This window comes from Labrus mixtus, chromosome 17 (assembly GCF_963584025.1).
Source record: "Labrus mixtus chromosome 17, fLabMix1.1, whole genome shotgun sequence".
NCBI classification, from domain to species: domain Eukaryota; kingdom Metazoa; phylum Chordata; class Actinopteri; order Labriformes; family Labridae; genus Labrus; species Labrus mixtus.
The window spans coordinates 18,621,026-18,647,452 of NC_083628.1; the positions used below are offsets into that span (position 1 = coordinate 18,621,026).

A 26,427-nucleotide genomic window follows, 5' to 3' on the forward strand; every position below is an offset into this window, starting at 1 on the left:
CTCAAACCTTTATTTTCTGGTTGCAGTGCACTGTGGCGGTCTATTCCTGACTCTGGGTAAGTATATGTGTGCACTCCCTGATATTGTTAATTATACGTGTGTGCAGCCGAGCGGCTCTGAGATCTGTCTGAGGAAACACAGTCTGCTCTCTATGACTGTTTTCTCTCCTCTCTGCAGGATGTGGGCGACTTAAAGCAGAAACAGAAGATTTATTTCAGGGTTTTTTTTTTTTTTGTTTGATTCATCCTTCAGAATCATGATCCGGTCAGATGAGGACAACGAAGACACAACTTCTAAGTGTTCAGTCACTGAGCTGCATGTATTTAATATTTAATATCTCACTTTGACTTTCTGCCCTGAGATTTGAAACCTGTAAAAACAAAGTTCCTACAAAGTGCTTCCTGCTGCAGCTGCTGCTTTGAAACTTCTTCTTCTTCTGTGTTTTTTATTTAAGCAAGGGTGAAAGCTCCTTCCTGCCTTAGACTGGTCGGACTCTCAACTTCCGCTCCTTTAGCTTTTCCCAGTTTTTGAATCTGCCATGGTTTCACTGAAAATATCTTTTTGTCTAGTTTCTTAATCGGACTTAACGTACACATGTTTTCTTACATGTCCGAACTCAAACAGCGGCCATCACTGATCAGTTATGTTCTCAAAGGTCAGCACAACTCTGGCTCAAGTTCTTCAAATTTCCTCTCAGCTGTCACACCTCGGACATCCAGACAAAGACACACACAATAATAGAGGTGGTGTTTGTATAATGGTCACATATTATTCTAAACAATACGGCTAGAATTATAAGTGATCATAAGCCCCGCCTCCTCCATGTTAACAGATGGGACATGTCAATCTCTGCGGCACAGACTCTGACTCTGAGCTGTGCATTATGTCAGCGCCCCTTGTGGAGGTATTTTGGCTTCACTTTTGTACAACAGGAGGAGGCTGAGACACGTCGTCCAGGATTATAAAGTGCTTCCAAAGCGTTTGATTTTTCATCTCTGATAGCTGAAAGAGTAAAAAGTTAGTCTTGCCGTTCTCCTGTGTATCCGTGGCTGCAGAGACACTGTCCAGAAGACGACACACAGAAGCCGTTGTTGTGGCACTGACATTCCTGTGAACAGTTCTGTCCAAATCTGCCCTCTGGACACGGCTGGCCGCACACTGTACCCTGCACACACACGCACACACACACAGAAATAGGATTTATCATGTGAGCAGCTTCTATACATCAAGCAGTCCTGCTGGTGATGAACACTATCTGTTGTCTGTATCCTCAAAAGTCTGAATTCTTCTTCCTGGCAAAGATTCACAGAGCTCACATCATGTTATGACCTCAGGAATCTGACGCCTTTCTATCTCTCTCTTTCTTCTTAATCACATATGTTAAAGGAGTTGCTCGTTCCCAGACACGTAGCGCAGCTTTCCCTCGTCTGAGTCTGCTCCTAATCACTTCTTATCTGAAAGTGTGATGTTCTCCTTCTCTTGTATTGTATTATTAGTACTTCTAAAAACCTGGGATTTCTTTAAACGTACTTTTAGGAGTCTAAGGCCCCGTGTCAACCTGACGGTTTTTTGTTGTTGTTTTTTTTAGCTCCAGCGTCCTTTTCAATTGTTTTCAATGAGGAGAGAGCGTTTGGAGAAAAGGCGCAGTGATAGCGTTTTTTTTCCGAGCACTCCACCATTTTTGTGTGGCCGCAAAAGAAAATCTTTCAACTTTTCAGAAAGGCGCCGTTGACGTCACCAGTGCTCTTTTCCAAATGTTTGATATTCCCCGTAGTTTTGTCTCCTATAGATTGTGTCTTGTACTCACATCCTCCTCGCTCCGTGTCTGATCGGGGAATAAACGATCTAAATTTAAAAAAACTTGCAAGAACAAGTAACGGCGCAGTGTCGGTCATACAGCTCCCGTTGTTAACAGACTGTTGTCATGGAGACAGGACGGACGTGTAGCGCTTTTCTTCTCCCTTCATGCAAGAGCTCCCGAGCGCACAGCCAGCGCTTTACTGCCCGGGAAAAACGCTAGGTGGAAACGGGGCCTCAAATGACATTTAAAAAAAAGTGTTTGAATTGGACCTCTACATTTCTTCATCCTGCAGCAGACGAACAGGCTGTCATGGCTGCAACATAATCGGAAGCAGCAAAAGTGCAAAATATGTTGAAATCAACCTTCAATTTTTGAGGGAATTTACAGGAGTGTGTGTGTGTGACATAGCCCTCACTGTAAATATGAATGACAATAGAGCTCAAACAAACAGTAAAGTGTGTGTACCATCCATCCTGCAGGACAGGAGCACTCGCCGGTCACATGATGACACACGCCTCCGTTCTGACATGGACATCTCTCCTCGCACTGCTGCCCGTGTTTACCTGGAGGACACAGATCTTCACAGCTGTGGACAAGAAGAAGAAGAAGAAGTTCATATTTAAGTGAGGGATAATGTTTATAAAGCAGGGTGTTATCACAGAATAGAACTTCTCTCATCCTGAAGGGGAACCTTATTACACGGCTACATACTTAGGAAATGAATTATTAATTAATAACAATTAAAGCTGCATCCCTACTGACAGTTGACTCTGTAGCCTTCATTAAATGAGCTAAGCTGAACATTTCCTCTGATGGTGAATGAGACAAGGAGAACAGATCCTCATGAATCAGCTGAGCCGGATTTTTCGGCCTTGCCATGTCGGAGTCTGTTGACATTTGCTGCTCCACCTTAACTGAAGGAGTTAAAATATCTCATGTATTTGTTCAATGTGATGGTAAAATGGAGCTTGAGATTGACGCTGCTCCTTCACATAGAAAGGAACCAGTTGAGGTGGTTCGGGCATCTGATGAGGAACTTCCTAGTCGCCTCCCTATGGAGGTCTTTTGGGCCCGTCCAACTAGAAGGAGACTCAGAGGCAGACCGAGAGCTCGCTGGAGGGATTATATAGGCACTCCCTTCTGGCCAAGGATCCCCCAGGATGAGCTACAAAATGGTGGGGAGAGGGACATCTGGGGTAACTTGCTTAGCCTGCTGCCACCAAGATAGGCGGGAGATAATGGATGGAATAGATGGATATTTTACCTCAAATTCATTCATACCTAAAATCTAAAGTGGTCACTTCTGGCTCCACAAAACTCAAGGACAACAACAACAAAAAAGCTATGGACGAAATTAAAAACATGAGTCTCTAAATGAAAGCAGTAAAGCACTTTAACTTTTCCTATAATCTGTCTTTGATGTTTACCAGCAAAATAATACACTGACTGCTACCCAAACACAAACAGAGTTCCTCTGCAGGCTTTCATTTCTCTTTAACGTCTCTACAGGAAGCAGAGCCTCACACATTACTCACAAAGCTCCAGTGTATCCTGGCGAGCACTTGCACTCTCCGGTCACATGGTGACAGGCGGCTCCGTTTTGGCACTGACACTTCTGCTGGCACCCGTTCCCATAGGTGCCCAGCTCGCACTGAGCCTCGCAGCGCCAGCCTCTGAAGCCCGGGCTGCAGATACAAGCTCCGGTGATGGGGTTACACAGCGCTCCGTTCTGACACTGACATCTGTTACTGCAGTGGGAGCCCCAGTGTTCACTGTCACAGGCTGAGGAGGAAGAAGAAGAAGAAGCAGGGTTAGGTTTATTTTGATTGACAGGTGTCACTGCACAGGTCACAGACCATTGCTTGTCTTTTTGATTGTCTTTCAAGTTTCTGAAAACCTTTTAAAGAGCTACTTTTCACAGAGGAGTTCATGTTCAGGCTGCTCTGTCGAGCTCTTTAACACTAAACACAAACATGTGTAATGTAATATCACCACGTCAAACACAGGATGAGCCACTTTGTGTCAGACCTGTTATCATCCAGGTAATCACTGCTCATGTAATGATTCTTTTCACTAACTGACCCAAGTGATCTCAGAGCAGATACAGGACAAAAGATTACCTTTTTACACGGATGTTGGACCCTGAAACTTAAGAAATATTACTTTTACATTTCTTAAAAAAAAGCCTTATTTTGTGCTAGATTTTAAAGGTTTGACATTTGTTTTCTTAATTTTTTTTCTACATTTGGTGACTTTGAATCTGAGCAGATTCTCATGACATGAGGTCCCGCAGGGTTCAATCCTCGGGCCACTATTATTTAGTCTACTCATGCTCCTTCTAGGGTTGGAAGTTTAGTTTTAAAAGTAACTGGTATTTATTTGAACATGATTTTTTTTAAACACCCTCACCCCCATTGAATGACCAGCTCCTTCTCCTTCATCAGTATTGAGAAAGAGAGAGGGAACCTTTTAAACCTTTTTTACAACTCTGTCGGTTTTATTTCCATGTCAAAGAGTGCAGACTTGTGATATCCTAGTTTCACCTGGCAAAGTTTGTATTGTCCTCAAACTTGTTTTTCACACAGAATTTTTTGAACGCCTGAAGAAGTTTCTGCATTTTTTTCTTGTACCAACTCTCATCTCTTCTTATGTTATCTAATGACAGTAAGCCTGCAGCCAGACAGCGGAATATGTTGTATGCCCCATGTAGGGAGGTTATAGTTCTTGTCGCAGAGGCCCCAGGTTCAAAGCTGCATGTCATCCCCCTTACTCTCTCCTCAAGATGCTTCCTGCCCTTCTTCGGCGTCTTATCCAATATAAATATAGCAGCAGTGTGCAAAGAGTTTTCAGATGTGCTACAGCCACTGTCCAGCGTTAATTCTGTATTACACCCAGACACCAGAAAAAAAAATATATTTTTGACTGCATTCTGTGACTTGCTACATGTTTATAAATCAATCAAAAATCTCTGACCAAAATGAATCTGCTTTCTTTGACTAAACAAACCCATGGGGGCCCTTAGATCTTCAGAGCTCAGTCACCTCGAGTCAGAACCAAACAGGAAACAAACTTCTGTTGAAAACTCTGCTGTTCTCTGCTTTTTGTGTATGCTTTGTTTTCTCTTCAGCTGACTCTGAAAACCTTTTACTGCCATGAAATCTGCACGGTTACCGTTCTAAACATTTGTTCTAATTCTACACTTTATTGTATTTTTAAAAATGTAATTCCAAAGCTTCTCTTGGCTGGTTAAGCTCTCTGAACGACCTCTGTGTTTGAATAGTTTTATATAAATAAAGCTGCCCCGCCTTCTCCAGAAACCAAACCCATGAAAAGATGAAAACCCAGAAAGAAAACTGAGCCTTCTCACAACCCCATGGTCAAGTCTCCAGGGAATTGCAAAACTACTCGCTTTTCAAAAATAAAAACAGTTAGAAAAAAAACAATTTCAAACCTTTGCTGCAGCAGCTCTTAACTCCGCCCTCAACTAAAGGCGAGCTGCTTATGCACAATGTTGTTGCTGATTTTTTTTGCAGGAAATCTGAACTCATTCTTCTCTTGGCTTCGTGCATCTGTCAGGGCTTCAAACTACAACTCATATTTGTTGTAAGGTAAAGAAGAGGAGCAGTGTAGCTTGAGTCAAACCTCAGATGTGACAGTCACACATGTTTGGTACCTCACTTCTTCAAAGAAACTCTTTCAGCTGCAACCAAAGCCGGCTCCTCATCACCGACTCTATAGCGAGTGGCCACAGACTTCATTACTGTGCGGCTTGGCGGGCTGCGACCTGAACCCACCTCATTAACCCTCAGCTGTTGGATTTGACCCCTAATCAGGCCACACCTCGTGCCATGTATCTGGACTTCACATCAGCGCTCAGTGGAAACCTCCACCATGTTTATCCACAGTAAACCGGAGGACCTGACAGCGTGTCGGACCACATGTTTACTCTGCATGTCTTTAATCTTTGGAGACCACGTCAGGAGGCTGATGGAGGGGCGAGTCAGAAAAGTTTACAGTGACGGCCAACCTTTCATTATGGGACTCTACGTCATCAAGCTCTATAATAAGTTCAGAAGAGAGGGGCTATATTAAAAACCACGCTGTGATTGTGTTTCTGTTGTGTCGTACTTAAACCTTCTAATGACCATCTCAGAGATGTCAGACATCAACTATTTGTCATAATCGTCTTTGCAAACAGGCTGCACTAAAGCCCCCGTTCTATCGCCTGTTCAGTCTTTCAAGTTAATGTCGAGGTCTGATTGAAGCATAGACTGTATGAAACAAGGACGTAGACTCAGTGACATCACCCAATGGCGTCACAAAGGCCAACGATGAAGGTCGCCATATTGCAAATGCTTTCTCAAACTAACTTTTGATCGATCTACAACAGACAGAGGGCAGCTGTGGCTCAGTTGTCGTTGCCTCTCAACAGGAAGGTCGAGGGTTCGATCCCCAGCTGGGCAACATGTCCAATGTGTCCTTGGGCAAGACACTTAACCCTGAATTGCTCCCGCTGCTTCGTGGCGGTGTATGAATGGGATTAGTTGATGGATGATACTACATAGCGACCACTACCATCAGTGTGTGAATGGGTGTGTTCAGGACACTCTCATTCACAGGACACTCAAACTCTGTACACGGTCAAACCAGATCTGTGTGAGTCCAATCAAAGTCTAAGTTTTGTTTAGGGGTTAGGGTCCTAATAGCTAATTCAGGACGATTTTACGCTCCACTAACATTTTAAGGTGTTTCATCAGCTGAGATTGTTCCCACGTAGGCAGAAGTTACACCTTAACGCGGTTGTCATGGTGATGGTTTGAAAGGTGGGATAACTTTGAGGATTACTGTTGTTCTTGTACACAAAGCTGTAGAAGAGAATCGCCTTGTTTATGTCCTCCTGCCAATCATTAAACCAGCTGGCTTTAAGTTTAAGCAGAACTTCCCTCTGATATCACAGTATGTTTGCTTAATAATAAAAAACAGTTTCCTGTGTGTGTGTGTGTGTGTGTGTGTGTGCTCCTGCAGGCTGTGGCTGACCTCTGCAGCTGACTGCGGTTTCTCTGATCGAGTAGAATATACACAGAGCAGCTGCAGAAAACTGAGCGATCAGACTGATGGGGAAACTGTGGTTATGTTCAGATGGGACTTATTTTAAAGTATGATGGAGGAGAAGTGAAGGGAGCAGATGCATTCTAACTTGTGAGTGTGTGTGTGACGTGCGGCCCTCTCTCCCCCTCTGGTCTCCCTTCTCCCTCTGCGTGCTGCACACCTGAGAGCAATCTGCGCTCAGGTGTTTCCCCCCAACCCGGTATTTATTTCTTTCCCCATGCATGTTGAGATTAGTGAGATTGTAGTTTGGGCTGGAGATCATTAGAGTCCTGTTTCTGGTCTTTCTTTTCCTCTGAAGTTAGTTCTTCTTCTTCTGCAGTTTTAGGGTGCTAGAGCGACGGCCCGTTGCGTGTTTGGCTCGGCCTCCTTCCCATCTTTTGTTCTTCTTGGCCGGGGTCTGAAGCCCCCTTTTTGTTTTCTTTGGTTTATTCTTTATCTTCTGAATATTTTCTGAGGGAGTATATGCAAATACAGCTCTTGGTTTAAACAATTCAATCTGTGCTGTGTCCCTATGTGTTTTCAGTCTCCATGTTTGGAGCTTTGGATTTATTATTTTGGTTAAGCAGATGATCCAAAACGCAGCAGCAAGACTCGTCTTCAACCTCACCAAACAGCACATGTCACACGGCTGATCATCTCCCTCCTCTGGCTCCCAGTTACTGCTCGCATCAAATCTAAAACTCTGCTGCTCGCTTATGAAACGGACATTAAACGGCTTCTCTTTAACTTAACTCTCTCATCCAGGTCTACACTCCCTCCCGCCCTCTACGCTCTGCCAATGAAAGGCGTCTGATCCAACCTTCACAACAGGGTCCTAAGTCTCTGACTAGACTCTTCTCCTCTGTCGCCCCCCGGTGGTGGAACGAACTACCAAACTCCATTTGATCTGCAGAGTCCCTCTGCACCTTTAAGAGAAAGCTAAAGACCCAGCTCTTTATGAACACCTAGGAACTTGTCCTCTGTCTCTGGTCACTTCCTGTCAGTACTTGTCCTCTGCCTCTGATCACTTCCTGTCAGCAACTGTGCTCTGTCTCTGGTCACTTCCTGTCAGCAACTGTGTTCTGTCTCTGGTCACTTCCTGTCAGTACTTGTCCTCTGCCTCTGATCACTTCCTGTCAGCACCTGTGCTCTGCCTCTGGTCACTTCCTGTCAGCACCTGTCCTCTTTCTCTGGTCACTTCCTGTCAGCACATGTCCTCTGCCTCTGGTCACTTCCTGTCAGTACTTGTCCTCTGCCTCTGATCACTTCCTGTCAGCACCTGTCCTCTGCCTCTGGTCACTTCCTGTCAGCACATGTGCTCTACCTCTGGTCACTTCCTGTCAGTACTTGTCCTCTGCCTCTGGTCACTTCCTGTCAGCACCTGTGCTCTACTTCCGGTCACATCCTGTCAGCACCTGTGCAAAGTCTCTTCGATCAGACTTAAAGCTGTTTGTTTGCTCTTCCTGACGTTGTTTCCTCCTCTCTACATCCTCGCTTGTTTTGTTCTCACTCTCTGATGTACGTATCGTTGGATAAAAGTGTCTGATGAATGAATGAGGAGGTTAAGGAGTCCGTAACAAAGAGCTACAGCAGCTGAGAGACTAAAATGTATTTAAATCAAATCAATCAATCTTTTCAGTCCGCTCTCAGTCACATGAAAGAAAATCTGACCTAAACATTCCATTCATATGCTTCAAAACTCCATTTCAAAAGGCTTCCTTCTCTAAATTCCTGTAATATATATGTTCAACAAATAGTCATGTATCTCTGTTTCCTTGAATCCAGGCGGACATGTTCTTTAGAGAAGACACATGACTTTTGTCCTGAGGCCAAAAGAGGCCATGCATCTTCTAAACAGACAAAATGTATCTTTCTTTATGCATCATATAACTGGATAAACAAGACGGAGTCTAAAGATCCTTGATTCTCGAGTTGATCCAGACTTTTATGAGAATGAACGTCTGTGACCCGGGGGGTGGGGGGGGCTTTAAATCAATCCTGCACATCCTGCTCTGCTTGCCGTGGTTGAAGAATGGACTACAACTCTTTAAACTGTGCGTCTTATTTATATTTGTCTCGTAAATCTGGAAGTTCATGTAAATGTCTCTCATCCTTAAAAAGCTACTCGATGTTTTTGTAAAGCGCGAGTGAGGGGATCTCACAGCAGGAGGTCACTTCCTGTACTTATGGACTTACCGAGCAGAGCGGAGAGACGGTCCTTCATGATTATTAGGCTGCTCATGTTTGAAAAGATTGACCCAGATACACATTCAGCAAACACAGAGCAACATTTTCATTCACCTTTAGTAACGTTAATGTCCGACTGATCGTAATAATTGATGCTTAAAAACTGAACTCCTTTTTCAGGGTGAACTTCATCTCTGAATGCAAAGAGCTGAATTTTCGCCGGACTTTCTGCACGTGTGTGTTGCATTGCATGACTATTAACGGAGTGTAAAAACAGAGTTCCACTTGCAGGGATCAATAAAGTTTCATCTTCTTCTTCAAGACAAGATCTGTAGGCGGCAAAACTATGGGGAATATCAAACATTTAGAAAAGAGCCGCATAAAAAAGGTGGCCGCCTGCTGCTGTGAACGCTCTCTACATATTGAAAACAATTTAGAAAAAACGCGGGTGCTCAGAAAAAAAAAGGGCTTGGTGGACGCGGAGCATCTCGATAAAGTAAAAAAAAAATGTCACTGTTACCAGAGGTGATCCGCGTCAACAGGCAAGGCAGGCAACGGCTTGGTGCTGACCAATAGGGGGAGAACGCTGACAAACTTTAAACTAAAGCAGCGGCCCAAAATGTGAAAACTGTGCAAGGACAGCGGGAAACTTCCCAAGGGGACCAGCGTTAAGCGGGTTGGAGGTCCCCCAATTGATTTTTGCCTAGGGCCCCAACAGACTCTAGAATCTCCACTGACTCTGCTTCGTCTGCCATCTTGGATTTCCACAGCATCTTTCTTGCATCATGTCCTGCCTCCTAAGAGAATGACGTGCATGTTGATCCCAGCGGTTGCGTGCATTCCCTGTATGGTCGTTCTCACATCAGCTCACTCGGACTTCATGCAGAAAAAACATTAGGAGGTTCACACGACAAGCTCTGGATAAAGTACGTCTAAAACATGTGGCTTCTTTCCATCATACATGCAGTCCAACCTGAAATCTTTAGAAGTTTTGTGCGAGTGTGAACAAGACTTCAATCTGTTTCTGTTGTGTGGTGTTCATTTCCTCAGAAACCGACACACTGACAGCAACAACACACATTTTAAATGCTTAATTGTAAAAATGTGTCTTATTCCTGATGGCAACATTCACTAAAAATCGCTTTAAAAGTCGTATTTCTGTCTAAGTAATTTCCCCTGAGCTCAGGCTCCTCTCTCCAGGCGCCTGTTTGTGTGCCCTGCATGCAGAGTAACACAGAATTCTCCAACCATTCCTCCATTCTCAAGTTGTTCAAGTGATTAACAGGCTCCTTTTATTCCTCCTGCATTAGCCCGGTTCACTCTGACCCCACAAAAAACTGCATACTTCCTTTTCCTCGGGCGGTCTGGGCCTGTGTGGGGAAGGCTGAGGGGGGAGGGACAGGGGGGACAAAGAGACCGGGGAGGAGATTAGAGATACTAAGATGCACATGTAAAACCCGGCTGCATTCATTTCTGCCCTCCTGGTACCTTTGTGAAACCTGACCTAGATTGAAGAAAAGGCCAAACTCCAGGAGCTCCGGGTCCGACGGAGAACAGGCTGTTCCCTTTCATCAGCTCATTCAAGATGGCCGTGCACAAAGAGGATCGCACTGTGCCAGGGAATCGGTCACAAGGCTGAGTGTGTCACAGTCTCAGGAAGGAAATCACTGCTCTTATTCTGCTGCACGTTTGTTGTGCAGGGTAATTCAGAAACACCTCAGAGTTCCTGCAGAGTTCATGCAATGGACGAACAATCAAAGACACAACAAGCCCTGAAAATATTTAAAAAAACAAGCTTCTTCACACCTCGCAACATGTGAGAATTTAGGGGTAAAAGGGTCGAGAAAAAAGCCCAGAGCGGTAACTCGAGCTGCCAGTTGCTCAGAGTTGGCTCGGCTCGGGCGCTCCTCACTGGGGAGGGATTGGGAGCGGGATGTTTTTCCATCTTTTCAGTGATTACCAAGTGGAGCAGGCACGGTGCACTCATGGGAACTGAAAACGCCTCTCACACTGGCACCCATGATTCCCAGTGAGGAAAAACATCTGTAGCATTCCGACAGTTTTCCAGGCTGAGCGGGAATGTGTGTCCTCATCCAAAGTTTTAATGTCGTCTCACAATATCACAATAAACCCAGCTCATCATGAGCATCGTCTTCACACCCGGGATGACCCCATTTCTAAATACAACAAAGAACAGCACCACAAATGTTCAGGAGGTTCCTTTAAAACACCCCCTGATTTAGAAAAAAAATAAAAAAACATCTTTAAAGAACACTAGTTTTCAAGCTAACTTCCCTTGGTACCTGCACTGCAGTAAAGAGAGCATTACATGAGGCTGGCCGAGCAACACACTCCGAGCTCTTCTATTAACAGAACTGAGCTCGGTCAGCGTGAGAGTGCAGCTCGGTGCAGCTCAGTGCAGAGTAAAGGTGCAGATAGCTTCTCTCCACATTAAGACACAAAACAACAGTTAACTGCACCAAGCAGGACGACTGCGTTTGCACCGAAGTATTTGTGTGCAAGCTGTTGAGACGGTGCAGATGATTACCTGTGATTGACAACTTTCTGCCATGGGAACCTGAAAAAGTCCTGTACAACTTTCATTTGTACTACAAGACACTCTGAAGATTTGGTTGTACATTTTTTAAAGTGTGAAGATATTTTTTAGGGGGTATCAGGAATCCCAAACATCAGGGTTACCCTGAATTATGGGACCTCCACTAACAGGATATGACTTTAACATCTAGAGCCTAAAAGTCATGCCTGTCTTGTTCGTTCCCTAACTTTATCCTAGTATGAATTACATCTACGTTGCACTTCTTTAAAGGCTTTATATGTGATTTTTCACACTTAAATGTAATAGAAATCAAGTATATCCTCAGAAAATAACTCTGTGAGTCATGACTGTCTACAATGGGTGTAACACCCGAGTCCCACTGTCTGTGATGTTTTCAGAGTCATATCTTCAGTTTGTTTACATCGCCAGGACAGCGGCTGACTCCTCCCCTCACGTATAAAAGTTGTTTAATTGCGGGACTAGAGAAAAGAAGAATAACATACTGTACTCACTGTTTAACTGCGTTTCTAGATCACGCTCATTTCAGGTAAATTTACATGCAGTGTGAAGATACGAGCATAATAAAGATCGCTAGCATTAGCATGCTAACATAACAATGCACCGCAAGTTGTTTTGCTTTCATGCTGGTGCTCAAGGGCGACATCTGCTGGATCAACAAATCGCATATAAAGCCTTTAAGTTGTCTAACTAGAATGAAAACACATCTAAAAATATTCACTAAAGGGATAAAATCCTTAAAAGCAGTGAAGCCCTGCACCAAAGCGTCGTGGAGTTTATCCAGATGATCTCGGGAGAGTTTGAAGCTTTGACACATTAAACAGTCAAACAGGATGTTGGCGTGCAGGATTAACAGCAGCCCTCGCATTGTTGTATTTCTGATTTTCTCACAGCTGAACTTGAGGCCTCTGGAGCGTCTTGTGTTGCCATCATGTGTACTAAATCACAAGCTCCATCGCCCCGGGACATTTTCTACCACACGATTTTATCCCCTCTGTTATTCCTGCTTCCCCCCGCAACACAGGCCCACTTCCCCCGTTTCCTGTTCTCGGCCCCCTAAATTGATCCTCAGACATATTGTTGGGGCCCGCTGACCTGTAAAACACAGTCAATGCATCGGAGGCTTCGCTGGCTCTTCAGGAAATGAAAGACGTGTTACTGAACGGTGCATGAATGCTGGAAGTGACCCGATATGTTCCACATCTTCTGACACAAACACACTTTAAGAAACATTTCAACTAAAGATTATACTTCAGTCAGATTGGTGTAAATCTTCTTTCCTCTTTAATCAACAAACATTTAATCTAAAGGTTTCAGTTTTAAACACGGGACCAGCTTCTTAGCCGCTCTGTCACACATTCAAAGTGATAAAGGAAAGCTCTGGTGGTCCAGTCAGCCTCGTATTGATCTTTGACTGATTGTCTGTGAGACACAGACAGTGGCTTCAGAGGAGGAAGAGATTAAGATTAAGAGACACTAAGGATGAGCAACCTGAAACATTAGAGCTAGGGTGGGGGGCTCCGGACATCAGGCATCATTTACATTCAGAAAACCTCCAGTTTAGTTCTGGGATCTTTTATCTTCTATGAAACAGCTTTTATACACAAGGGGAGGAGCCGGCCGTCCTGTCCATGTAAACACGGCTCTGACAACAACACAGCCAGCGGGACTCGAGCTTCTCACTCATTGTAGACAGTCATGACTCAGAGACACATTTACACAAGAGATACTGGATTTATGATATATTTATGTGGAACATGTCTCACATGAATTCCTTTAAAATACCAAAAAGATATCAGGTAGAGTTCTTCATCCTGACGTAGACTGTCAAAAGGTGTCAGAATAACTAGATCGGGAAAAATGTGAACATTTGTGGTATGTGGGTTTGGAGCGTGGTGAGTCGACTATTGTCACTATTTCCCCCCCACCAGTCTTTCCTTTTGTTCTTTACTTTGTGTTTCTTGTCATGTATTCCTCTGTTTAAACCGATGTTAACATATTTTTCACCAATGCATAAAGAATGGTAATGACCTGAATAAAACTCAGCAACAGAAGTCAACATAAAACTCAGATCCTGGTTTCTAAATCCCATCTTTGTATTTCCTGTATAAAGTATCGAGTGTCTGCATCAGTCACACTTTCATTTAGCTCCTGCAGAGAGGAGACAGACAGGCCGGCCTGGTGGGACCCAGGAGAGCTCAGACACAACAATGAGCTTCTTCATTACAGACTGACAGTGAAGGCGGCGGGGGGAACACCCTGTGGACCGCTCATACTTATCAGCACATAGGTCTGCTGCTGGAGACACATTAAAATAACCTCCATCGCACACACAGAGAGTGTCTGCATGCTCGGTGCCAAGACGGGAGCTCGAGTTTCAACCAAACGGTTATTAACACAAACGACAGGCTTAATGTGACGATGAGCTGAGGCTACATGTGTGTCAGATAAACAGAGACAACGTTATGAGCTGGTCTGAGATCAGAGCGCTTCAAAGTGTCGGCCGATGAGCCGATGGAGACGAGCGAGACGAGAGAGGACTTCCCCGTCGTCATCGGCAGCTGCTTCTTTGCAGATTTCGATTTCAAACCATTTAAAACATCAAAGGGCTCCTCAGAACAATTAATGAGCATTATTATGAAGTAGACGTGATGTCACCCATTGGTTTTTGGTCTACGCTCTTCAAGGCATTGAGTTTCGCGTTTAAGCCGTCGCCATCTTGGTCATTTGGACCCGAATTGACCAAATTTGGACGAGAGGGTGGAGCTGAAAAGAAGCGAAGCAAGCAGTAAGTCATGAACTAATGCGAGTACTAGCTTGGTTAGCACACGCATCATATCTTTACTTCATCTGTCGTTATAGTTGTGATGCTAATTGTGGCTAGCCCCCCAAAGCAGGCTTGAAACAAAATGTACTTCCTGAAAAATGGACGGCCGACTCCAAACAAGGCAGTTTTTTGGGTCACCTTTGTCCTGACTTGTCAATCCCTTGTAGACCAGTTGAAATCCTCCACAGCTTTATTGCTATTTGAATCTAAATGGAAGCGTAATTTACCAAACGAACAAAAAGAAGCCTGAAATTTGGCAATTTTCCAACACAATCTTGGATTTGTCTGACCCAGAACCGACCATATAAGGACAAAGGGGAGGAGCTGTAGAGGTGCGAGGGATTCATGTAGATCTTACAGTAGCTTCGTTAGCAAGATGCATTTAGTTAGTTTTTCTGAATTATCCTTTTTTTTGCGAGCTAAAATCAGGATTTAAAGGAGCAATATGTAACTCTGACACCTAGTGTTTAAAATGAGTAACAATAATAATGATACATTTTATTTATAAGCGCCTTTCAAGACACACAAGGACACTGTACAACAATCAACATTTAAAAAACAACGATGGATAAAAACAGCATACAATAAAAGAAATGAAATGTAGGACAATGTAATTGCAGTTCAAATGTTAGAGTGAGTAGGTGATCTTGAACAGATGGGTTTTGAGTCTGGATTTGAAGCTGGGGAGAGAGTCAATGTTGCGAATGCCAGGTACTGAGTACTGCAGTTTAAATTCTAAACATTCTAAACATTGTAAAGAGCTGTCTCCCCCCGCCCCCCTCCTCTCTAGAGTCGATGCTCACACAGGTCACCATGTGGTGAACACTGAAGCTTCAGTGTTTATCCAGCTCTGCATCGGTCTGTAAACCTTTCTGTGTTCTAACCTCTCGCCATTTTTCAAAATCATCTCCAATATTGATCCTAGTTTGAGCACGTTTCTGCTCGTGGAGCTTATTAGAAACATGCAGAGGCTTTTTAGGTCGGGTACAATCACTTCTATCTGAACCACTTCTCTTGCCCGCTTCCATCACTGCAACACCTGTTGACCTGATAACTGCTCTCATATCTGACAAACCGAGGGGCGTCCAAAACGACCGTGTGGGGGGGTCGCCTTAAAACTGCTTACCTTCTCTGGTCCAAACAAATCCAGATCATTCAGGACCAGAATCTAAAGTTAGAAGGAGGACATACTGGCTGCTGCATTGTTGTCAGAGAAGCACTTCAACATAACATGTTTCCTTAATGTCTGATCACATAGTAAGGTACCTTTATCATTTCACTCACTACACATCTCACTGGTTGGACCTTTAACAAATTTTAAGTACTTAAAAAAAATCACAGCCGACCCCTCAGGGTGATTTTTAGAACAAGTGATCACCAAATGAGACATTTTTCAGCTTGCTGTGTTGATGACTTGTCAATCACAGGTAGCCCCGCCCCAAATCCTCCCTTACTTTCTGATCATGCGTCTCTAAGTTGGAGCATAACTTACAGAATAAACAAAAAGAAGCCCATGAATAAGGTATTCAGGGCATCATCGTCTTGGCTTTTTGAACCCAGAAGTGACCACATGGTGATCTCAGTTAGCACTTAGACAAGACTGAAGGTGCGTTTAAATTAGATTAGTCTGCACAGAAGCTCATTAACAGTTCAGTCCTTCATTCAGACGTCAACATGATCCATGACACGGACACACATGTCCTCTGCAGACCGACCGCCATCAGCTGCTGCCCTCACTGCCGACCACCTGCTCGTCGTTTCTACACTTCCCGTTGCAGGACATCAGAGTCACTTAGAGGAATCATTCAAAGTGTAAACTGTAAACATGCTGCACTCTCCAAAACAGAGACGGCAGTCGGTGTAGAAACCGTAACTGAGACATTTCTCACAACAAAACTCAAGAACTTTTAAAGAGCTGCATTGAAACTGTCCAACATCAGCCTCTTACGTTCACTACTGTAACTAGTATTTTAGTAGAGAGAGGGCGTTTGATGTAAAAAAAAAAATAAAAAAAAAACAGGATGAAAGAAGCTAACATGTCCTGTCTGCTGACGCTTTAAAGGCCACAGAAGTGACATGTTAATTTTACTGGTCATGCATGTTTCAGACCGCTAAGCCTGTGAGTACACGATGTCCTCTGCATCTCTCGAGGAGCGTTTGATCGTAGACAGAAACCCGAATTGAGATGGAGTTTTAAAGGCGTGGTCGGATCTGACAAAGAGACACTGTTGGGGATTGGAAATGTAGGATGGTAAATGGTAGATGGACTTGTATATTTTTTTTCTAATCCCCATCTGACAGCACTCATTCTCGTTTCCCTGCTGAACATTGGTTGGAGCCCCCAATTGATTTTTGCCTAGCGCCCCAACGGACTCTAGAATCACCACTGATTGTGACAAACGTCTCTGGATGGAGACAGGTGATGTGGAACAGCATCCAAAACAACAACAAAAACAATGTGTGTGTGTGTGTGTGTGTGTGTGTGTGTGTGTGTGTGTGTGTCAGGGACAGTCCAGAGGTCGGTAAGATGACACCGCAGCCTGTTTTCCCTCTTTGGTTCACAGACTTTCATAGAAAAACCAGAGTCTCTCTTTTAACGGCGCACAGACAGAAAGCAGCAGCTGCACGACTCACCACTCGAGCAGTCGGAGCCCCCCCAGCCCGGCTCACACTGGCAGGTGTTGGGGGCCATGCAGCGGCCATGAACGCAGCTCTCTTCACAGTGAGCTGGAGGAAGAGACAGGAAGACACGGATCAGGACAGACACACACATCTTTTAAACATTTACATCTGCATTTCAGCGACTCAACACTCTGCTTTCTTTTGTGTTTGAAACTCGTCCTACTTTAGATTTCCATGTGACCACTTTGTTAAGAGCGTGTCAGTTCAGAAATAATCTTTCCCTCCGGCTCTTAAAATCTGTTGAAAAGAGCAGCGCGGTTTAATCAGATTTTTAAAAGTTGTGTTTTCCTCGCTAAGACGACCCCGATGAGGACGGTTGACGACCCTGATGACCTCCTTCACTGCCGTCTTCATTTATGATCTATATGTTGAGGATTTAAAACATCAAAGCAGACAGATTTTCAGTCCTCTGAACTTGTCTTAAGCGTGACTGCAAATGGAAAAAGGTTTCTTCTCGGAGGTTTCAGGTTTGGTTTGTCTACAAAGACTGTTGTGGGTTTTTTTTAACAGGGGCATCGTTTCAAAGTGTTCCTGCAGGTGAGATCATCTGCGCTCGACCAAAAGCAACTCAACAATGTTCAACTTCAACTTTATTATTATCTTGAAGGAAATTAGATCTGCAGGCAACACGACACAACAGGAACACGAAAGACTAAATCAGAAATACAGACGGACAGAAAAGTGAGAAACAGGAACTTTAACCACACCGATGAGAGGACTAGAAATCTGTCTGTAAAGATGCAGAAACGTTTGATTACAAACAGCTTATATCATGCTCATGACAGGACCATGCCATCATCTCAAAAGTCTGAATTCATCACTTTAAATAAGAACAATTAAAAACAGCTTCTCCGTGCAGAGGACACTTGTCACATAGGCAATGACCTGCAAATTTATCGAAGCATTGCTAATAAAGGTATCTCAAAAGTCTAAAAAAAAAATTCTAAAACATGAGGCAGGCAGAGAAGCTGTGAGGTAAAGACATCTTTATACAATGTTACAATTCTCTTCGCAGAATATACATATATTATTTCATCTAAATGATCATACACGTACACTTTGTAATGTAAATACTGTAAAAACTACCTCATGTTTACTTCAGCATCTTTGCACTACTCACCACTGCACTATTATCTTATATCATCCTATTTAGCCTGGTACATATTAGTCTTTGCTCATTTGTTTATTTTTGTGTTTATTGTTGATATTTAATATTATACCAGTTTACCAAATTAAATTCCTTGTGTGTTTAAGCATACCTGGCCAATAAAGCTGATTCTGATTTAATCTTTGTTTATTCATCACACATCACCGCTCAGTTATCACACTACCTAACTATATTATCGATTATTCTTCTCATATCGGCTTCCTGTCACTTTCCAGACATACACAGTACCTGTGTTTTCTACATGTGTTGCTACAGTGTCAACTCTCACTCTGCACACATGAGGTTACTGTCCACCCCCTGCCCCCCCCCCCCCCCCCCCCCTCCTCCTCGTCAGTAGCCAACAGGCACTAACAGGTGTGAAGCCACAGCCGCCGGTGGCAAAAACAACAACTGTTGTTGCTCAACGTCAGTAAAAGAAAGCATTATGCTCACACACCGCCTGCTGCTGTGACGTGGAGGTGGTCGCTGATAAGAAACTCAAAATGTGTGAGCGCTTCACTCTAGGAGCTGTGGAAGTTCAGAGAGGGATTCATTTTGGTGTGAAAAGACTCTGTTTTATAAGGAGGGATCACATGCTGCTCCGAGCGTCTCACAGATACTGCAGGCGACAGATCGCAGTCTCAACCGATTATTTGGGGGGTTAAATTTGGACCGCTTTCAGAGGATGCAGTCAGATTGCCTGCCACACATTAGAATAAGAAATACTGTGAAGCCTTTCATAACCAAAACATTAGTTTATTTCTAAATGAAAAGAGAGATGAAGCCACACAAAGCTTCTAATGTTGGAGTTATTTAAGAGTCATTCCTGACTTACTTAGTCACCTTGGTTTGTTTTCTTAAAGAACAGAAGGGGTCTAAATAACTAAAAGATGTAAACAGGCTGTAATGTCTGCAGCAGGTAAACAGACTGTAACGTCTGCAGCAGGTAAACAGACTGTAGTGTCTGCAGCAGGTAAACAGGCTGTAACGCCTGCAGCAGGTAAACAGGCTGTAACGTATGCAGCAGGTAAACAGGCTCTGGTTGTTATTCTAAGTGTGACATCATCACAGAAAGGATCCCTGCAGAGAGAGAGTTTTTTGTTACCCAGAAACAGCTGTTACATCTCTCTCTCTTTCTCTCTCTCTCATGTGACCATGACTTCCAGTCTCTGAGATACTCACGGGCACAGATCTCTCCGTTCTCGAAGAAGCCTGGGCAGCACTGAGACTTCCTCCGGTACATCGTCTTCTCTCCTCTTCGGTACGCTGTCCGATAGCTCACCCTGCACGCACACAGGAAGTGATGTCAGAGCATGTTATATGATCACAGTGTTGTTGCAGTGTGATCATTTCATTAAGTGTTATAAAGATCTTGCGGGGCATTAAAACCATACATAACCTCTGAAAATACAGTTCCTTCAAAAGTGGAAATAGAGAGGATGCTTCAGATCTTTACTCCAGGAGCAGTTCAGGAATGTGTTAATGCATCGTTGTTGTAACTGTATATGAACTAAAGTGTGACTTCAGCTGATCTCTCCTCTCAGTGTGACACTAAAGAAGCAGCTCATGCAGAGCATAGCATCGACTGTACACAGTTTAAAAGTTCATCATGACTGAGCGATGCATGTGGCCTCTTTGAAGTCTAACAAACTGAATGAATGATCGAAGGCTTTAGTTTATGGAAATATACGTTAGAACAGTTGTTTCTTTTTAATTTTAATCTTATAACAATTATTCAATACCTTTATGTAAATTATTACACTTAATACTTTTTGGGGGCTGGAAGTTTTCTGAACATGTCAAAGCTTTAGATTAAAGTTAGAGTGTTTTTATCCGATGGGACCACCAGCACTGTCGGGGTCAACTCAAGGAGATTAATGTGCAGTCGAGAGGTGGTGCAAATTCAAGGAAATTTATACAAGACAAATTAAAAAGAAAATGTGAGCGGGTTCATCTAGTGCACAGAGCCTGAGTCTGTTTACAGAGGCAGCTCAACACTCAGACTGTGATTGGCTGAAACGTGTTACCTTCAGGGCGCTCACCTTTAAAAACAGGGGACACAGCTGTTCACCTAAAGTCTATAAGGACTTATTAATTAAACCCAAACCTTAATGAATGTGTAGCCACAGATTACTTTATCGTATTTTTAAATCTCAGGTTTCAGCTCTGACGTCGATTAATCCTTTAAGTGAGAGATGAGGAAGGAAGGAAGGAAGTTAACAGGCGTAAAATCAGAGGAAGGGTCCTTTAAAAAACAACTCCTCTTCATCAGTCTCAGGTGGGAATGATTTCTGTTCTCACCTGAATGTGTCCTCACCTTTGTATGTTCACTTGGCCCTGTGTGTGTGTGGACTTCAGTTGGTGGTGTGGGTATGCGTGTGTGTGAGTAGGCGTGTGTGTGTCCTCACCTGTGTCTGGTGCACTTGAACCAGTTGAGGATGTCGGTGCAGCTGGTGTAATAGATCTGATCGTAGGGATGAGCGTACGACTCCTGCACTGTCACCGAGTAACTGAAAACACACAAAGAGAGAAAATCAGACTCAGAGTGAGTTCATCGACTGATGAGAGCCAGTGTGTGTGTGTGTGTGTGTGTGTGTGTGTGTGTGTGTGTGTGTGTGTGTGTGTGTGTACATGACATAACAAAGCACATTGTTGAGGGGGGAGACCCTACTCCCCCCTCCCTCCCAGTAGTCCAGTTAGCTCACACACCTCCGCTCTGTCTCCAATTAACACAATTTCTGAATGTCAGGATATCATTAAGCTGCTTGAGTGTGTGTGTGTGTGTGTGTGTGTGTGTGTGTGTGTGTGTGTGTGTGTGTGTGTGTGTGTGTGTGTGTGTGTTTAATGCAGGATTAGCCCCTGACTCCCTGCGTACCACCCCCACATCACTCTGTGTGGCCCTGCCTGTCATCAGTTTGTATTAAAGAAAGATTTTAATGATTGTGTCTCGGAGGAAATTCATAAAAACTTCATGGGTGAGGGGGAGGGGTGGGGGCGCGGTGATATTATGTACCTTATGACTCCCTCGTGAGCCAGTCTTACCACAGGGTCCTCGGGGGCGTAAAAGTTTCTCTTCTTTAGAGATACAGTTTGTGATTGTTACTGTACTTCCTATGACTGCAGTAAAACAACTACAACACTCATATTTACAGTTTTATTTTTTGTTGCTTGAATGCAACGTGCAATGCAGCCAGGAGTGTCTGAGAGCAACTGAGCTCAATAGTGAGGGTCCTCCAGTAAAAATCCTGTTCATGTTCTCCATAGTGGATTTGATGGTTAGCTATAATGTCATAACCATCCCAGGCAGACTGACCACCAGGCTACCTGAGTGTGAAACAATGGTTTATGCTCCTGGAGGAGACAGGAGTCCGTATGATTGGTTGAGCCTCGTGAACTTCGACTGTCGAGCGCTGACGTCAACAGAAGTTTAACACACTATATTTACACAATCTACAATAGGGTAGTGTGTGCGCCACATGTACGGAGGCTATAGAACTCGAAGCGGCCTGGTTCATATCTGTCCTGTGGCTCCTTTCCCACATGTCATTCCCCACTCTCTCTCTCTCTTCCTCATCCCAGTCTCAACTTCTCTTTTATTGATATTTTAAAGGCCACATATGATGAAAAACACACTTCACCATGTTTCTCTAACACTAACATGTGTCTGTAGTCTGTCTACAAACCCCCCAATGATGAGAAAAGTCCATCCTCTTCGTCTTTTGCCTGCTCCACTTTTCAGAAAATGCGTGTTCAAACAGGCCGTTTGGAGATTTTCCCTTCATGACATCACAAAGGGCAGTAGCCCCTCCCCCAGGTGGGTGACACTCCCACAGCTAGGTGTTTGTTCTGCCCTCTGAATCTGCCTTCTCACCGTAAACAATAGGACATATAGCGAGAAAGCCCGAGTACACCCAAGCCCTTTCAGAGAGGGGGCGTGGTCAGACACAGCTCATTTACATATTTAAAGGTACAGACACAGAAACAGCCTGTTCTGAGCAGAGCTGAAATAGAGGGGTTTATAGACATGATCAAATACAGGATCAGAGTGGATTTAGAACAAGAAACTTCATACACATGTTTTGAGGAGCTCTGAGACTTATTTAAACTGGTTGAAGAGGAGGAGGATATAATTGAACATTTTTAAGAGAGGGGGGATACTGCTGTTCCGTAAGAGGTCTCTAAAATGGCCGAGCCTGAAAAGCTGAATTATACGGGTTATGAAAATGTCTGAAAACTGTTTTATTTATCTGAAGTAAATTTTTCCATGAAGATATTTTAATTTGGATTCCAAATATAGAAATAAACAGAGACAGTTGATTGGTCACAGCTGATTGTCAGTCCGAGCCGTGGGCCAGAAGAACTCTTAAAAATGTGAAACCAGAAATGAAGACTGACGTTTTTTTCCTTTTTTGAATCACAGCTTTCATTTTATTGTAAAAGTCTGATTACAAAGTTATTCTCAGGTGAGTGGGTTGAATTTATCCCGCCTGATTTTAAAACCTGATTCATACTAATGTGTTGAATCTGCGCTGTAGCATCGTACCGGAGGTTAGTGCAGAAGCCTAACCTGCCGTGCACCTCCTTAAAAAATGTAATGGCCCCTCGAAACCACCAAGACCACAAGCTCTGTGATTGGTCCTCTGGGTAGCATCGTATTTCCTTCATTGACAACATATTGCCGCCGGTCAAAAAATTCTGCAGAAGGAAGAATGCAACAAGGCAGAATCATCAACTGCTATCAGCTCCATCTCCACATAACGGAGATGGAGCTCCATTATCTCCATCTCTCTCTCTCTCTCTCTTTCTCGTCAGTCACAGTCGGCGCCGCAGAGCGCGTTTGCAGCTGTTTCTTTAGATTAGTCAGTGAAAGGAATACAGCTGAGAAATCTCCCTCCACGTTTCTTCTTTTACAAGTTGCTTAATGTGTTTCCAAGCTGCTTTTTTGTTCAGAAAATCGGATTAATTCGACTTTTTTAAACACCCCTACATTTCCCCCCTAATGGCTTTAAAGATCTATCCTCGTAGAACTTCTGTTGTTCCTCCTGTTTACAGGTTTAGATTTAGATCCTGTATCTTTACTGCTTTGCTGAATTTAAATTTAAAATCAAATCATGGCTCAAATCAACTCAATCATGTCCTCATCACACATAAACACTTTCTCATGAAGTATGTTTGATAATGTTGTAATGTATTGATACAGTATGTTATTATGGCTTTGTTGTTGTGCTGTATTGGAGATATACAGTATGTTGCCGTATAGCTGTGTATGAATTTCACTGTGGACTAGTGTAATGCCATTGTTCAGTGGTTGTGTACTGTGTTACTGTTGTGAAGATGTTGTTAGTGTATGTTTTGTTTCTTCACAGAGACGTTGTCTCTGTCTCCTGCCCAGGGACTACAGATGTAAATTAGCTTATAGCTAACTCTGGTACAGCTAATTGGCTGTACACTGTCCCTGTCAAAATAAACAAATAAATAAAATAAATAATAATAAATATTAAATAAGTTTAATGCTGCAATCACCCAGGAGTGCTGCAAAATCATAAAACATCGTATTACAGTAGGATCTGAAGTGTTGATTCCCTCCTGTCTGATGGCTTTTTAAAGCATCAGTACATCTTTTTGATACTTAAAACAACGGATTGTGAAGTTTTAAAACATGTGGTATCAGAAAGTATTAAAGTATCAAACATTTTTGACAACCTGAGGATATAGAAGAGAAGACATGATCCATGAAGAGGTGGATGTTTTGTCTTTCGGTTCATTTTTCTCCCAGGAACAGAAATAATAAGTGAATTGATTTCCGTTTTGGGACACAGCCCCCCTGATATGAAAAAAGAAAGCATCCTGTGACTGACCTCTCCCAGTGGCTGCAGACGTTCGGGTCCTCCAGGTTGAGGGAGGAAGTGATGCAGGGCAGGAAGCAGAAGGACACAGCCAATAGGACGGTCCTGTGGCAGCGCGGAGACACGCCCATCTCGGACAGAGCGGCTGCACCTGCACACGGGAGGGGAAGAGGAGACACGAGTTTACTGCTGGGTCATGAAGTATCAAGACACAAAACAAAAGTACATTTCTAATCGCTTTAACAAGACGTGTGTATTTTAATTGAAATGCAAAGGTGGAAGGAAGTCAGTGTTTGAAAGTCTTTGCTTTGAGCTCCTTAGTCAGTACATCAGGTCAGATTCTTATGAAGCCTTCATCATATCGAGCACAACACAAATTAAATAAACTTATTAACACATTTAAGTCTGTAGTTTCTCTCACACACGCCCACACAGTGTGAAGTTCTCCCAGGGGGAAGAGAGGGGGTCAGGAGGAGAGATGGGACCTTAATAATGAGAAAAAGTCATGTGGACTCTAGGTCCGTCTTAAAAGAGACCAGAACATGATTCGGTCCTCAGAGACATTGATCCTTCATGGGTTAAGAAGTATAGAGTGTTTAAGAGTGAATGACAGCATTAGTTCATTCGTTTATCTGATGCTTTGTACCAGATTTAGCTAACTCATTTCCACATGTTGTCCCCGGGCAGATGATGACATGTTTACAACTTATCCAAGATGGCAGACGAAGGAACAGAGTCCTTTTGCTAAACTGACAGTTTTTTGCCTTTAGGTCGATGTTTAGTGTAAATACAAGTATTCACAGTAACAATCAGAGAGTGGAAAAAATCATGCTGTTAAAAAGAGAAGGGTCTGATTCTGTTTTATTACACCCATGAAGATTGTATCAGCTGTTCAGTTCACCCTGATTTCACACTGAAATTCTTAGGCAGCCGGCAGGAGAAAGTCCTGATCATGTGTTTGTGTTCAAGATGCCGCTCACACTGAAAATGTTTTCAGGAGTTTTGTGCCAGCGTGAGAAATTTACAGGGCGGTGATTTATTTCAGAAATTTTAATTCTTATTCACTCGATTTGCTTTCAGCTTAAAATGTTTGTTACATGATTGTGAAAGTAACTTGAAACGTTCATGTGGACATGTGGCTGCAGGAGCTGGGGATCGAACCCTCGACCTTCTGGTTGAAATACGACCGACTCTACCCACTGAGCCACAGCCGCCTGAATAAGTAGGTTTTTATTCTTTCTGATTGCATTGGTCATCAAGGTTGTCAAAATCTTCAAAACATCCAAAAATCTCTACATCATTTTGCACTGAGAGAAAAAAAGAGAATGAATCAGTGGCACAGTAACCTTTACATGTCCAGTGTTGTGTTGCTGCATTATTGTTTGATTAAAACAAATATGGGTCATATAATCAACTGGACTCAACACAGTTCAAACCACTAAAACCTCAAACATGAAGAGAGGCAGTTCTCTCTCACACAGCTGAGATCATTTGCTCAGAACAATGACACGACTTCAGAGTGTTGGTGTTTCTGCAGATCTCTGGTGACATTCAGCTGTTTGAAAACTTCTTATGAAGAGTTACAGTAAACTACAGGACAGCAGCTTTACTTTTCTCCTGAAAGGAAACTGAAACAGAAAAGGGAAATGTGAAAATCCGCTGTGCATATTTGTAACACATTTCCCCACACGTTGAGCAGATGTTGTGTGTTTAGAGTTTATCTGTGATCACAGACCTTCTCGAGCATCTTGTGGTTTGAAGGAATTAAAAGTCAGAGTTTCTATTGTGAGCAGTGTTTACTGTCTTTTCTATTCCCAGGAACTAAATAAGAAGCGTTGGTTTTCTCTGTGGGTTTTCAACGAGAAATCTGTCTTCTTCACTCGGTTAGTCGAGGTCGGCGGGTACTGTATTCAAACCAAAACTAAACAGAGCTGATGTACGTTTATCCACACATAACGGACTTCAATCTGCCAATGCGTTTAAAAGGATTTATTGACGTGTGATGTTTCGAGCCAACACGCTCTTCCTCAGACTGAAACACATTCCTGAAAACTTCTAGAAAATTCAGCAGGCTGCCTTTAAAATCTCTCTGAACTCACAGTGTGAAGTTTTCCCGGTTGGGAGGGGAGGCGGGGGTCTCAGGGGGAAAGGAGGACTGAACGAAGCAACCGAGTCTGACGCCATGATGACAGCGTTTGCCTTCACGACAATGCCACATGACATGCAGGGTGTAAACAAAGGAGCGGAGAAGAACATTCTGGCAAACAGAAGCAT

General features: G+C 43.4%; 1 protein-coding gene across 2 annotated transcripts in view; it reads right to left on the bottom strand.

Moving 5' to 3' along the window:
* The window catches only part of megf10 (multiple EGF-like-domains 10), a 47,099-nt gene that overhangs the window by 13,622 nt on the left and 7,050 nt on the right, over positions 1–26,427 (bottom strand). For both annotated transcript variants that reach the window (XM_061061400.1, XM_061061399.1), the window contains exons 2-8: positions 24,166–24,304; positions 20,716–20,817; positions 19,490–19,590; positions 17,113–17,205; positions 3,337–3,583; positions 2,267–2,387; positions 1,029–1,165 (exon numbers count right to left, since the gene is read on the bottom strand). In XM_061061400.1, coding sequence (XP_060917383.1) covers positions 1,029–1,165; positions 2,267–2,387; positions 3,337–3,583; positions 17,113–17,205; positions 19,490–19,590; positions 20,716–20,817; positions 24,166–24,284 — 920 coding nt within the window. In that variant the 5' untranslated portion in view covers positions 24,285–24,304. The remainder of the gene's footprint in view (positions 1–1,028; positions 1,166–2,266; positions 2,388–3,336; positions 3,584–17,112; positions 17,206–19,489; positions 19,591–20,715; positions 20,818–24,165; positions 24,305–26,427) is intronic.